The sequence below is a fragment of the Anarrhichthys ocellatus genome, unplaced genomic scaffold (genome assembly GCF_004355925.1).
Source record: "Anarrhichthys ocellatus isolate YVR2014 unplaced genomic scaffold, GSC_Weel_1.0 scaffold26, whole genome shotgun sequence".
NCBI lineage: Eukaryota > Metazoa > Chordata > Actinopteri > Perciformes > Anarhichadidae > Anarrhichthys > Anarrhichthys ocellatus.
This window is the reverse complement of record NW_022280056.1, coordinates 2,274,242-2,287,983: the sequence shown is the minus strand read 5'-3', so window position 1 is coordinate 2,287,983 and position 13,742 is coordinate 2,274,242. Positions and strand designations below refer to the sequence as shown.

The 13,742-nt window shown below is 38.6% G+C and overlaps 1 protein-coding gene across 3 annotated transcripts; it reads left to right on the top strand.

The window, feature by feature from the left end:
* Positions 1–1,302: 1,302 nt before the first annotated feature.
* Positions 1,303–13,387, top strand: micall2a (mical-like 2a). Of its 3 annotated transcripts, none has more exons than XM_031862152.1 (17): positions 1,303–1,655; positions 2,053–2,101; positions 3,330–3,477; positions 3,589–3,755; positions 4,021–4,151; positions 4,227–4,736; positions 4,877–5,061; positions 5,939–5,993; positions 6,522–6,643; positions 7,720–7,824; positions 8,013–8,077; positions 8,259–8,382; positions 11,130–11,232; positions 11,548–11,621; positions 11,705–11,819; positions 11,961–12,007; positions 12,095–13,387. In XM_031862152.1, exons 1-17 carry the CDS (start codon positions 1,513–1,515, stop codon positions 12,172–12,174), a joined length of 2,223 nt encoding a protein of 740 aa, XP_031718012.1. In that variant the 5' UTR covers positions 1,303–1,512; the 3' UTR covers positions 12,175–13,387. The 3 variants fall into 3 exon arrangements, with proteins under 3 accessions (XP_031718012.1, XP_031718011.1, XP_031718010.1); XM_031862151.1 differs by having other exon boundaries at positions 6,450–6,643; positions 12,098–13,387; XM_031862150.1 differs by having other exon boundaries at positions 6,450–6,643.
* Positions 13,388–13,742: the final 355 nt, after the last annotated feature.

Genomic DNA, 13,742 nt, shown 5'->3' with positions numbered 1-13,742 from the left:
GGTATTTGGGTCAAATTTTAAACTACTTTTCAATATGGGTCAGAGAAGCACATTGAGATAATAGTTATTATGTTTCCTGTTCAAGCGGAATTACTCTTTAAACCCTCCTTTTTCTAACAAACTTTAAGAGTTAAAGTCTTATAAAGTTGCAGAAAAATCAAGTTACAAGTTTTCCCTAAAATTTTGTGGGACATAGTAATATGGGCTAACTGGGGCACAACCTTGCATGACAATAGTTGGCCTCAATTAGGCCCCAATTGGGCTCCACACAAAACATGAAGGTCCTTCACATGGAAACAAATGTATGTCATAGTTCCGTTGTTGTTCTCATACTGCACACTCACCATGATATGCTGGCTGAGATAGCTAGCCTGCAGTTTAATTACTTCAGCAATCCTACAGCATCGTCCTCCTTTACTGGGACCCCAAAAAGAGGAATGTTAGGAAGCTTTCAATTAAAAGTGAATATTTATACTAAGATGAGAGTCCAAAAAAAAAGTGCCCTAAAAATGTCACAGTATAGTGTGCAATAAAGATGGCATATAGTATGTCACAAACAGTGTCATAGTATATTCCTTAAAAATGCCATAGTATAGTATTTCATAGAAAATGCACTAAAAATGTCACATTATAGTGTGCAATAAAAATGGCACAATTTAGTATGTAATTAAGAGAGGTATAGTATAATATGCCATACAAATATATCATAAATACGTCACAATTAAGTCGAAATAAGTCACAAAAAGTCATAGTGTAGTATGTCGAACAAAGTCATAGTATGGTATGACAAAATGTCACAATTGTTTTTATTTTATATTCTGTCTAAAAAAAATAGATCATGAAAAAGTCATAGTATAGCATGTCAAAAAAGTTATAAAAAAGTCAAAGTGTAGTATGTCTAATAAAATCATTAAAAAGTCATAGTAAAGCCTGTCAAAAAAAGACACGGAATAGTATGTCTAAAAAAGTCATAGTAGTGTATGTCAAAATAAGTCATAAAAAAGTCATAGTATAGCACATGGAAAAACGTGAAAAAAGTAATTTTATTGTCTGTCGAAAGTATGTTAAAGAAAGCCAGACAAAAGTCATATTATAGTACGTCAAAAAAGTCCTAAAAAAGATAATTGTACTATACCAAATTGACTTTATGAATATATCAGCATTTATTCAGTTTGCAAGTTTGCAAAAAAAAAAATTATGTACACCAGATAAACTATTTGCGTTTCAGTCGCGTTGTATTCAACTGCTGTTAATGACGATTCAGCAGTCGGTGTCAATTAGTGTAATGAGCGGAGAAACGCACACCACCAGCTCGTCCCGCAGTCCGGCTGGCATTCAGGTAAAAGAAGGAAACAGGACACAGCTGCAGCGCCGCAGTTCACGACCAACCCCTGAACAGACGCACTTTGTTTTGACCGCTCTTTCCTCCGACTCCTCCACGCTGAAACCTCCGCCTGTTGCACACTTCGTCTGTACCGAGGGAACAGTGTCTCTGTCTGTCGCGCTGGGAGCATGGCTGCCATCAAGGCTTTGGAGCAGTGGTGTAAAATGCAGTGTGATGGCTACCGAGATGTGGCCATCACCAACATGACGACCTCATTCAAGAACGGATTGGCTTTCTGTGCGCTTATACACAAGTACAGACCGGAACTGATGTAAGTTTTAACCTTTGGAAATGTGATTTAGGAGCTGATATTCTGCCGGAGTTTGGTTGCCTGCCGTTGTTGAGTCGTGGGGCAAACTGGATAAACTGCAATAAATTATTTTACAAGGGAGTATACATGTCTTTGGTACACAGTATTGCCCCCCCCCCTATTTTGTAATCTTGAGACCTATTTAGTTAGGGCTGTTTGTTTTGCTGTTATGCATATCATTTATAAGGAAACCTATCATGTGTAACATTTGATACTGTAACCTTCTTTTATATTAGTTTTTAATATATCTTTAATATTTATTTTAAAATCCTCAAAGTCTTCTTCAGATGATGTTCTCACCACTATGACTAACTTCTCTCTCTCTCTCTCTCCGTTCATTGTATTTCTGTTTTCCCAGAGACTATGACTCACTCAAAGAGGAGGATGTGTTTGAGAACAACAGACTGGTAAGATGTCAAGTTGTCGAACGTTTTGCCGCATTGTGTAGAACAGAGATCATAGTGGAGCTTCAAAATCTGAAGTAACATAAAACATCCCCTTCATTAACCCCTTACACATGACGGCACACCCAGAGATACACAATGTGTTTGTTCTCCACTTGGCATTTACTGTTTGAAGCATATTGTTATATTTAGCTGTTTCAATATTTTACCAGCAGAGCAATTTCAGCAGAAGCTGCTTGGTAGAAAGTACATTTCTCTAGTACTCCTCTCTAGACTCCTCTCAAACTTAATGTTTCTGAATCTTTTCTCTGCTTCTGTCCACTTGACCTCATTTATTTTGTTAACCCCAACTTGACCTCCTGAGCAGCACAACTGGGACCTCTCCATTGTTTAGTCTTCTTCCATTTTACCAGCTTCCTGCGGCGGGTTACAGGCCCTGCACTCTGCACGACGTCCTTGTTGTCTTGGATGATCCTGGCAGTGTCGGCAACAAACCTGAGCTCAGGGGAGAGGCTCTCCAGGCTATTCATTTTGAATGAGGCTTGCTATCCTCTGGCAATTGATCCTGACGATGACAGTTCACTCGAAGCCACTGTTGTTTAATTCTTGAATGTTGCAAAGAGGAACTTTAAACAAGATTTGTGTCCACAGAATAATGTTTTATCAGGTTTTAGTTTTGATCAACTGTTGACGATGCTCCCTGTACCGAAACATGAGAATGTGAATGTTACAGTAATTCACACCCTTCTATATTTCATGAAAAGTGTCATGTTTCGTACAGGTGGTTATTTTACAAGTTGTTAAATAAGAGATTGTCTGCGTGTGTTTGTGGGAACACCAGCAAAACAGATCCTCACATTCTTTATCTTTTGTGCTCTTCTTTTTATATAGACAGACTTGGTATTCAGTAGGGCTTTGCTTTAAATTTAATGAGCATGTCCAGGCTGATCCTAAACAATGCCCCGATATCCTGCTCCCTCCATTCCCTTTCTTATCCCTACGAGCTCACAGGAAGTGTGCCATTCATTATACAGACCTCTCTGGGCCGAGCCACAGAATACTTCTAGTCTAATTAAAGTAGATTGTATTGTCTGACATTTTTACACATGCTGTAATTGTAGGAGCTGACATTACAGAGCCCAGTAAAAAAACATGTTTTTTATACGGCATCATACACTAACAGTAAATGAGCAAAGGGCTGTTTATTAAACTGTTTCATTTTGTTCTTAAGGCTTTTCAGGTCGCAGAGGAGAAGTTGGGGATTCCAGCTTTGCTAGATGCAGAAGATATGGTGGCTTTAAGGATCCCAGACAGGCTGAGCATTCTTACCTACGTCTCCCAGTACCACAACTACTTCAAAGGAAGGCCTCCCAGTGAGAGTATGGCTGGTTCAAATATCCTTAGCAACTGTGTAGATATGTTTGAGTTGCCAGTTCTTTCTTGTGCTATAGTGTGATGATTGACACTGATAGTGTTTTACTTTTCCTCAGTGGGAGGTGTAAAAAGGCCAGCAGAGGGCTCCAATGAGGAGCCGTCGGAGAAGAAAAATCTCCCAGTGGTGGCCAAAAGCTTTGTGTCTAAAAACTCCATTGAGAACCGTTTACCTTCCACTCTCACTGCGCAGACCTCACCCAAGCTGGCCAAAGCTGCTGTTCAGGTCAGTGCTCATGTCAGAACATATCCTCAAACATTTTAAATTGTGGTTGTATTTACAGTACATCTTTGTCTTACACTATTACTGTTTTCGATTCTCTATCTCTATCTCTATATATCTCTATCTATCTATCTATCTATCTATCTATCTATCTATCTATCTATCAGAACAAGGAGGATTTTGTTTATTTTCAGTGGGTTAGTTGATAAGTTAAATGAAATACCTTTTTTAGATGGAGCATTAGCTCAGTTTTAGTTTTCTTTCACAGAAAGCAGTTCGTGCAGAAAACACCAACAACAATGGGACTCTCAATAGCAAATGTGTTGCATGCAAGAGCCATGTTCATCTGGTTCAGAGGCACTTTGTGGAAGGCAAGCTCTATCACAGAAGCTGTTTCAAGTAAGAATGGAATCAATATTCATTGATACTTTCCTGTTGTGTACTGTTTATTTCATGCTAATAAACTTCCACCAGATGCAGTGAATGCTCCAGCGTCCTTCATGCAGGAGGCTACAAACCTGGGAAGAATCCAGATACTTTTATCTGTAACGCCCACCAGAACAGTTGCAAGCCATCCTCCTCCAAGGCAGGGATCAAGAACGGACCCGCCAGTTCAGCTGGGCGACTAAATAGTCCCAGCCGGACTCAGCCTGCACCACGCCCATCTTCTGTGCTGTCAGCCCCTCTGAATATTGTCCTGAAGCCAGTCAGTCCTACTCCACCTTCCCAGTCCTGGACGACCTCAGCCCATAAGACGCAGACGGCCCGGCAGAGGTTTTTTCAGGCTGCAGCGCCAGTCATAGAGTCCTCGATAAGTAACAAGAAGCCTACAGAGCCCTCAAGTGTTTTAGGAAGGTCAAAGGTCCCACTGGATCCTGATGATGAGAAGAGCAGAGCCAGGACAACCATTGGAAAGAAATTGGCAGAGGAAAACTGCAACAATAACAACAAACGCCCATTCACCATCCGATCAGCAGAGAGACGGTGAGTATTGTACTGTATACTTTCTGTGGCCATGAATGGATTTGCAGTATTTGGATATTTCTAGTCTGTCCCACTGTCTGTATAGTTCTGTAATGACTTCTGTTATAAAGGCTGATGGTGAGGGTTTCCCCTCTCTGCAGGTTTGGAGATGAGCCAAGTTCAGCTGACAGCCCTGGTTTGAGAAAAGATAAATGCAGCCAAGTCCCAGCAGGAAACTGGGCAGGACAGCTCTCCACCAGCCAGACAAACAATAAGGAACCGCCATGTCTGAAGGCCATCAACAAAGACAACACAAAGCCAACAACTGTACACACAACTGCCAAAGGCAAGCGCTACTAAATTCATTTCAGTTGTTCTTGATCCATTATTTGACATCCAGCCAACATCCACCCCCACCCTCATTCTTCCTGTCTGTCTCACAACGCATTCATTGAAAACAAAGCCCTTTTGTCATCTTTGCCCTATTTATACAGCCACGATGTGGCCACAATGGTGGATACTGACATTTTAATTTCTGTCCCACACTTTTAATGAACTTTCATAGTTGAACTGTCACAGTTGAACTGTCACTCCTCGGATAGACGTGTACGCATGGGTGCAGCATCCTGACAGTCGGGTTATTTTCAGACGGAAACACAATTACTGTTGGTTTTTAATAGAAATGGTCATCAAATCTTCTTTTTTTTTTTTTTTTTTTTTTTTTTTTTTTTTTTTTCATTAAACAGAAGTTTTCCTATCATGTAAAGTAATTATGTTGCATGTTAATATGGATCGCATACTGACCGTTACTCCAACTTGTTTGGAAATAGAGATCACCTCAAATGTAATGTAACAGTTTAGGAATTTTGTCTGCTTGTGTCATGCACAGATTAGAGCCTAATTTGGGTCTTTAATACAGATATGCAGGTGAGAATCAGTTACGTTAGGGCATTATTGTGAGAGACTAGATAATGAAACCAGTAGCTGCACTTATTATGAGCTGTTCATGCGAGTGTGACAAGGAGACGATTATAGGGAGTCTTTTGTTTACTGTGTTCAAGAAGTTGAACTATTTTGAGTGCTAAAGCAGATGTCAATGTGACACTGTCCCACTGGTTTTGAAATTTGGAATGATCTCAAATTCAAGTGACGGATGAAGTAGAGATAAGCTTTGCTTTTAAGTCATTCCCTCAACTTCTTCTGTCTAAATCATTTGTCTGCAGATCCAGTCTGGGGGCAATTGAAGCTCAAACCTGTGAAACTTGAGCTAGGTTTAAAGTAAGTATCCTCAATCTTCTTAATTTTCACTATTGCCTCATAACTCACTAGGTGGACGTGGGAATGTCACACAGGTGGACAAGATTTGTCTTCAAAAAACGCTGACCATTCAGCTTATTCACTCTCCAGAATGCAGAATCGCCGAGCTTCTTCCGTCTCTGTTAATGTTGACTGGCTGAGAGTGCAGCAGCTAGCTCTGTCCCCCATCCTAACAAGCCCAAGGGAGTGCCGGGCCTGAACCTTTCCCACTCTAACACTAGATTCTCTCATTTCTAATCCCTGCTGATGATTCCTCCAATCCCTACCCTTTATCATTACAAAGTAAAAGGTGAGGCCTGTTCTTATATTTTCATTCTTCAAGCTCAGCCTACACAGTAGGTGTATTAAATGCTACTTTTACACTGTTTTAAAATGGTAACACACTTAAAGGGTCATTTCATTGTGTCTTTCTCACAGAGATGCTGAAGCCTTTACTGAGCAACATAAATCTGGATTCAAGTCCACAACATCCTCTTATGTCCCCAATAGAACAACGAGGCCTCCCTCAGCGCCAACACCTGCAGTACCTCCAGTTAGTTTTGCTCTGTTCGATCCTGAACACTTCAGGGAAATCTATCCACAGAAACCTCAGCTTGGTTCTGGAAACCTTGGTGAGTACCTTTTTTGTACTATAATCATTTTCTACTAGAATTTACACTCATTGTCGTCAGTGTTATTTTTCAATAAGGTGCATTGTGGCATAGAATATAGTACACGTAACTATTTTTTTAAACTTGTCTAGGCAGACTAATGTTACAATCTATATATGTTATGTAGTATGTGTTAAATATACTATTTGCAAATGTCCAATATCCACTGTCTTTTAGCAAGCTTTTTGGTCTTTACCAATCCCTGAGGGAAATATTTGGCTTCTTATGTCATCATAATTCTCCACTATGTTCACCAGCTAGTCGCTAACTGTGTTAGCTTTTTTGCTAAAAACAGCTGCCTGCTGTTGCTGGCATCATGAGAGCGGTGACAGTGAACCAAAACAGCAAAGTTTTGTCCGAACAGCTAAACATTGGGCCTCATTCACCAATATCTTTGTTCATCACGTCAGATTCATGACGTGCTCTTAAACCACAGAAATGTTCGTACCTGTTTTCTTGTAATGATGACTCCAATTGACAGTTGATCCTAATTAGCATATAGGTTAACAGGCTGCCATCCACACAGAAGGGCATGATACTGCATAGTTGTGTTGGAAATTGAAAAGAAAAGTTGAGAATGTCCGAATAAAAGTCTAAAGAAAGTGAAGCGCTGGACTCCACATGTTAAAATAACTTAAATAGTTCTGAAGTGGAGTTACTTGCAGGAAGTGAACAGCAAACTGTCATATTAAGCGTCAGTAGTGGATATAAAACGGCACCAAAAAAGAGATGCTTGGGATACCATTACCTGTTCAGTGTTAAAAGAGTTAGTGTGGGCATTTATTTATTTTTAAAGACCATAATGCTTTGTGAAAAAAAAAAAATATTATTTATAAATGCTATATCAAGCAACTGTAAAATAACTGTGTGCTCTGAGTGTGTGTACTATAGATTCTGGTGTTACTACACAATTCCCAAATATGACTGACAGCCCAACTTTGCGATCCCAACACTCCTCTAGCATGGCTAGAACAAACATGAGCAGATTGAGCTCTCTGCAGATCTACAACATGTAAACCTTCTTGTCCTTATTTTAGGTTTCAAACATGAGAGTTACTCGCCTGTGAAATCCCCGAACAGACGGCCAGCTGTGGAATCTATTAGCTCATCGACTGCTTCAGCCAATCACAGAAATCCGTCAGGTTGGTTCTCAGATTTTTTTAAATGTCATAATCAAAACCACACATACATGGCCGAAGCCATCTTGTTGATTTCATTTAAGCAGTCATTTTTTTTACTGAAAATAAATCGGGTGAAGTCGTATGTGACAATGCTTTTCTGAAAAGCTGCCATGAAAGGACTATCTAATCCTATTTTATCTACCTCTTAGGTGCTAAAAAGGGAAAGTATTTGTCACCCACCAACGCCTCCAGGACTGAAATGAGGTCACCCTCTGTAAGTTCCCTCCATTAAGTCTCTTAAGAGATTAATTAACAGCTCTACAAATATGCTTTCATTATATTCCCAGTAAAAAATGGACGACCTTCTTTACGTTTAAGTGTCCAAAGTCGTAATTTTCAAATTAAAGTTATCTCTACTTATACTTTGACTCTTAAGTTCTTTTGTTTTGTATCAGGTGAAGTCTTATCACATTCCAGCGGAGCAGATTGAGAGGGACCTGAATGATATTGAGACAAACTTGGCTCATTTGGAGCAGGAGGGTGTGGAGCTGGAAAAGAAACTCCGCAGCTGCGAGGAAGGTACTTTATTCCGGTCACTCTTCCTCTGCAACAATTTTGTTTGCCTCCGCGCCCCAACTGACGTGGCTAGAGGCATTGTGTTTTCGGGTCGTCTGTCCATACGTACGTCCGGTTCAATCTCATGAACACAATATCTCAGGAATGCTTCGAATGAATGTTTTTCAAATTTGGCAAAAAACGTCCACCTGGATTTATAGATGAACTGATTAGAATTTGGTGATTTAAGGTCATTTTGACCTCCCAAGACACATTTTTGTCCATAACTCAAGAATTCATATGCTAATTGTGACAATTTCACACAAATGTCTTAAAAGATACAATTATATGTAGCGATGACGTTTCTGACAGACATGGATGTAAACTGCATACACTGGGTGAGGCATACAACCACAAGGCGGTAATTCTAGTTTCCATTCTCTTCCATGTCCTTGTTTAGACATGCCCACAAAATTGAATATTGACATGTCGGAAACAAGCTGTGTAATTTTTGAGAATACACACTCCATCAATCTCACTTATTCTGAGGCAGAAGTTGTAGATTCAATGGTCAGTTTTGCTCTCTTGCAGTGGATAAACTTGACACAAACTTTGATATTTATTGTATTTGTGCAAACTGCTGAATCCCACTGCTGCTTCAGTGAGAGCGTCTCTGGTGCAGAGTTGTGTCCTGGTTGCCTCACACGGGGCACACACCAAGGTGTGTGTGTGTGTGTGTGTGTGAGAGAGAGAGAGATCTGCCGTTTCTATTACTGTTTCTGCAGCCAAATGAGGTGAGAGGAACAGACAGCCCACAGGGATGTTGCTTCTCTTTTGAGGTAGTGGGAGCAGGGGGCCTGATTGCTTTGCTCAAGGTCAACATGACTTGGGTATAGTAATATATATTCTGGTCGATTGCGTAGTTTTTCTTTTTTTTTTTTTTGTTTTTTTTTCTTCTCCTATTCGCCAACCAGGAAGCCTGAGCATGCAATCGCTTGGCCAGGATTTGACATCAATTGCACACTACCTAGGAGATCGTCTACCGCTCAACTTATCGTTGTAAAAACTCAACCCTGGCACTCAAGTTTAATTCAGAATAAAATCACATTTGTTCTGGTGATGGCAGAATGTAGACTGTTTTGTCATCGGTCCCAGTCCTGATCTGTCCTTATTGTAAATGTGACTTTGGTGTGTGTTTTAATGGATTAGTAACTAATTGGGTTTGGCTAATATTCACTCTAAAAATCTATTGATCCACCTACTCAAGTATTCCAGAAAATGCAAGCTGTGTTGCAGTGCATATCATAATAAAGTGGTGGACTGAAGGAATGCCTAAACCATGAATACTGCTTTAGGGAAATATTTAAACGGCCTATAACGTTTTGGATTCACCTTTTGGGTTTAAATATATTAAAGCTAATCCCTACTGGATTTCTGCTAAATCATTATTAAATAAGTGATGAAGACAAATCTGTGCTTCATCATGTATTCCCTCTGTGTTGCTCTACATCCACTGCATGTTAACTTGCATATTTAGATCATGTTTGGATGAGGAATTATACTATAGATGGGAATGCAGGGGCCTGTGTATTTACTGTAGAGCTGCAACTAATTATTATTTTATTTAAGATTAATCAATTCATGTTTTTTTTTTTTTACATAAAATGTCAGAAAATTGAGAAATGTTCATTATAATTTCCTAAGGTGACATCTAAAATGCTTGTTTTGTGTGACCAGCAGTCTAAAACCCAGATATATTTATCTTCATATTTGACAAAGGAAAGCAACAAATTCTCACATTTGGGAAACTGCAACCAGAGAATGTTTGGTGTTTATGTAAGCGATGAATCAGTTATTGAAATAGTTAGTTGTCTTATTGACTTATCATTTTGGTGTATTAGAAAATAAATTAAACCCAGGGTCAAATAAAATAATTGCCCAAGCTTTTAGTGAGAAAAATGAAAGTTATGTTCTATGCTAAAGTCTAGTCACCAAAAGTGGGGATGACTGATGATGTTAACTACACAGTATATTAATTTAATTCTTAACCGTTCTACATATCTTCTACAGCACATGGCGGTAATGTTTAAATTAAGATAAAAGTATCCGATTTAGGGTTACCTACACCTAAGGTGCAGGGCTGTGTATTATCGACTGCTACAGTCCTGTAAGTGAAGTGAAATGGGAGGGGAGTCACCCTCCATCTCAACAATCCTGCAGCCAGATAAACCCAAAACCTCATTTATTATTGCACTCAATTGTATTATTGTGTGTCTAGTACAGTCGTATGAAAACTAGGAGTTGATCTAGTCAAAATAAAATGTGTTGTGATTCTGGATGAGGGGAGGCTTCTTGATTGTTATATTGAATAAAATCATAACTTTTTTTTTTTTTAAATGACCAATATTAAATGGGAATGAACACAATTATTCTTCAGCTTGCGCTATAACCTCAGTCACTGTATTATATATAGGAGCGCACTGAGCCAAAATGATAAATATTGCCATCTGAACACTGAAATCGCTGAGCTTCATTTGTCCCTGCAGAACTTCCTTCGCTCACAAGTAAACATTTAGTTGAACTCTGTTAAACTGGAAAGTAAATGCACATTTTCCAGAAATGTCTGCAAGGTCGAAAGGTGTTATCATTTTTTATTTGTATGCATGTATGTACACACACATTAGTGCCTAGATAATAGAACTTCATAAAAGATTGTCACGGGTCACGAATTGTATCTTACTAACATTAATAAATGTTGCATTGTGTTCCAGAGGGGGAGGGAGATATATTAATCGACCCACTGATGGTCGACTGGTTCAACTTGATTCAAAAGAAGCAGATGTACATTCGGAACGAGTCGGAGCTTGTATACATGTGAGTTGTTCTACAGCGTTAATCATCTCATAGTATTGGTTTAATTGATTCTATTGGGGAGCTTTTAACTGCAGTCTGTTCAACTTTGTGCCAAAGCGATTTTCTTTTTTTAATTATACAAAATAACTTATTGCCCTGAAATATTCTCCAATGGTATTTATTGTTCCTATGCTCTTTTTGTATGATGCTAGAAATAATTCCAATTTATTAACTGTCAAACCAAATTTATTTTCAAAATATTTCAGCTGCATGTGTTGCTCATAATTAACGAGGTTTACTTTTTTAATACATGTGATAACTCGATGCATATCTCAGAGCCAGGACTCAGGAGCTGGAGCAGCAGCAGCCAGGTGTGGAGGGGGAACTTCGCAGGCTGCTGGAGAAGCCAGGTAGAGATCAGACTCTCTTCTGAACATCCCCTCTGTTAGATTTATTTTTTTCAGCTCTAAAAAGTGTAAACGTGATGTTGCAGATCATTTAAAGTCTAGAGAGGAGCAACAGCGGGAGAAGAAGTTGATGCAGAGACTGGTGGAGATAGTGGACGGCAGAAATGCAATAGTGGAGGGTCTGGATGAAGACAGGCTGAGGTAACGCGATCCATCTTAAAACACATTTGTACATTACATGAGTGATCAGTAATGCAGAGCGATACTCGGAATATTACACATTGATATGCAAATAAGACTAAATGCTAAACTAGAGTTTTATTTTTTTTAAATCAAATTCAGGGAAGTGGAGGAGGATCAGCAGTTTAATGAAATGATGCAGAATCTTGGTAAGTATTGCATGAAAGGCTTTTTCTTTTAGACATGATATTCCAATTTGAATGCATTCTAATATGCACGATCTTTTTGGTAAATAGGAGTAAAGAAAGCCAAAAATAAGAGGAAATCCTCCATCTCAAAACTGTTCAGGCGAAGAAGTAAAAGACGAGTGGAATGAAGGTGCTTTTTTTACTAAATTTACATTATCATCCCCCCTTTTAAAATGTTTCAAGGTTTTTACAATCAAGTACTGCAGTGCATAGTGTACTAATGAGAAGGCAAATGAAGAGATGTCAAATAAAGAAGTGTAATGGATAAAATCACGTGTTTCTAGTTGTTTCAGAATATTTCACGCTAAAAGTTATGTTTAAATTGTATTTATGTTCAACATTCACCTTCTGTTCTTTGCTGTTATTCACAAGTAAAGTTAGAATTTCTAAATGATTCAAGCTTTGCTTTCACAATGGGTGTCACGTTTTTTCAGAATAGTTTTTCAGTTTATTTACGTGAAATGCAGATGTGTGTATTTTCCTTTATATTAATTTCACTTCAGTAGAGGACTGTCACAAAAAATTCTTTAGTCACGGATATATTTGTTAGGTAAAGATTCTGTATATTTATTGAATGATTGGATTGTAATTGTTAATTTTTAGCAAATCAACTTGCACTGGGTCAAACTAATTGGATGTCGGGAGTTAAAAACATAAGCTATCAGGGTTTTCAAATTACAGAGGGAACACTGGCGGTTCCACATGCAAATATGAGTTAGAATAAATGTGTAATCCTTCAACAGTCTTGATCCAAAATGAAATTATTTCAGTATTTATTTAATAATGGATTTTAACAAATTTCCTGTAAGGATATTAGCAGGAGGAAAACGCCTTGACAATTTAGTTTGAATGGCTGTGGAGTGTAAAATGGAGAGCCACACATGCGTTGTTGCAGGCTGTAGTTCCCCTCTCCCGCTGTACTGTAGGTGGCAGCCTGGGTATGCTGTATCACAAGGCAAGAACTTGGAAATCCAATTTGCCACAGTACGGACAGTTAATTTCTTTGCTAATTTTATAAATGCTGCAAAAATGTTCAGCTGTGCTGATGCAATAATGTTATGTGAAAGAGGATTAGGTAGAGGCCGGGGAAGGCTTATAAACTATATGTTGTATTGAGCTCTTATCTTCAAACCGGGTTTAATTAAACATTACTCTTTACTAATATCTCCATCAGAAATGCTCCGTACCTGAGCTATTAAAATGTTCAAAGGTTGGTTGGAGTCATTCATGTGTGAAAATGGCATTCGCAGTGTTTGTGAGGAATGTACTGTAATGTTGCATTTTAAGTGTTTCTGAATATACTTTTACTCTATTTATAATATTTTTAAACTTGAAATCTGTAGTCCAATAAATCCTTTGAAGATTACTATGTATGAGAGGTTGATTTATTTACTTAACGGCTTCCTTTGGCACACATCTTTCTATTTAAACACATCCTTGAACTTTTTATCACACCACTTCCCATATTTCAAGCTTCACCAATGATTCAGCGACTGCCAAGATCACACGTTGCTTTCAGTAAGAAACCAACAATGCTGCGACTCCTTTGCATTAATGCTGTGTGGTAATCACAGAGCTGCATCAATGCATGCTTTTAATACGTTTATTTTTTAGAACGACATCAAGATAATTTACTGGCGTCAATATATTACAGCTACTTATAAACTACATATCCTTCATTTTGAGATGCATGAAA

Bases quoted from the DNA above. Each gene is read 5' to 3' on its own strand.
- micall2a (XM_031862150.1), top strand. From the start codon at position 1,513: ATGGCTGCCATCAAGGCTTTGGAGCAGTGGTGTAAAATGCAGTGTGAT. The intron at 5,994-6,449 runs GTAAGTATCCTC...TCTTTCTCACAG, and splicing joins AAACTTGAGCTAGGTTTAAA to AGATGCTGAAGCCTTTACTG. The intron at 8,078-8,258 runs GTAAGTTCCCTC...GTTTTGTATCAG, and splicing joins CTGAAATGAGGTCACCCTCT to GTGAAGTCTTATCACATTCC.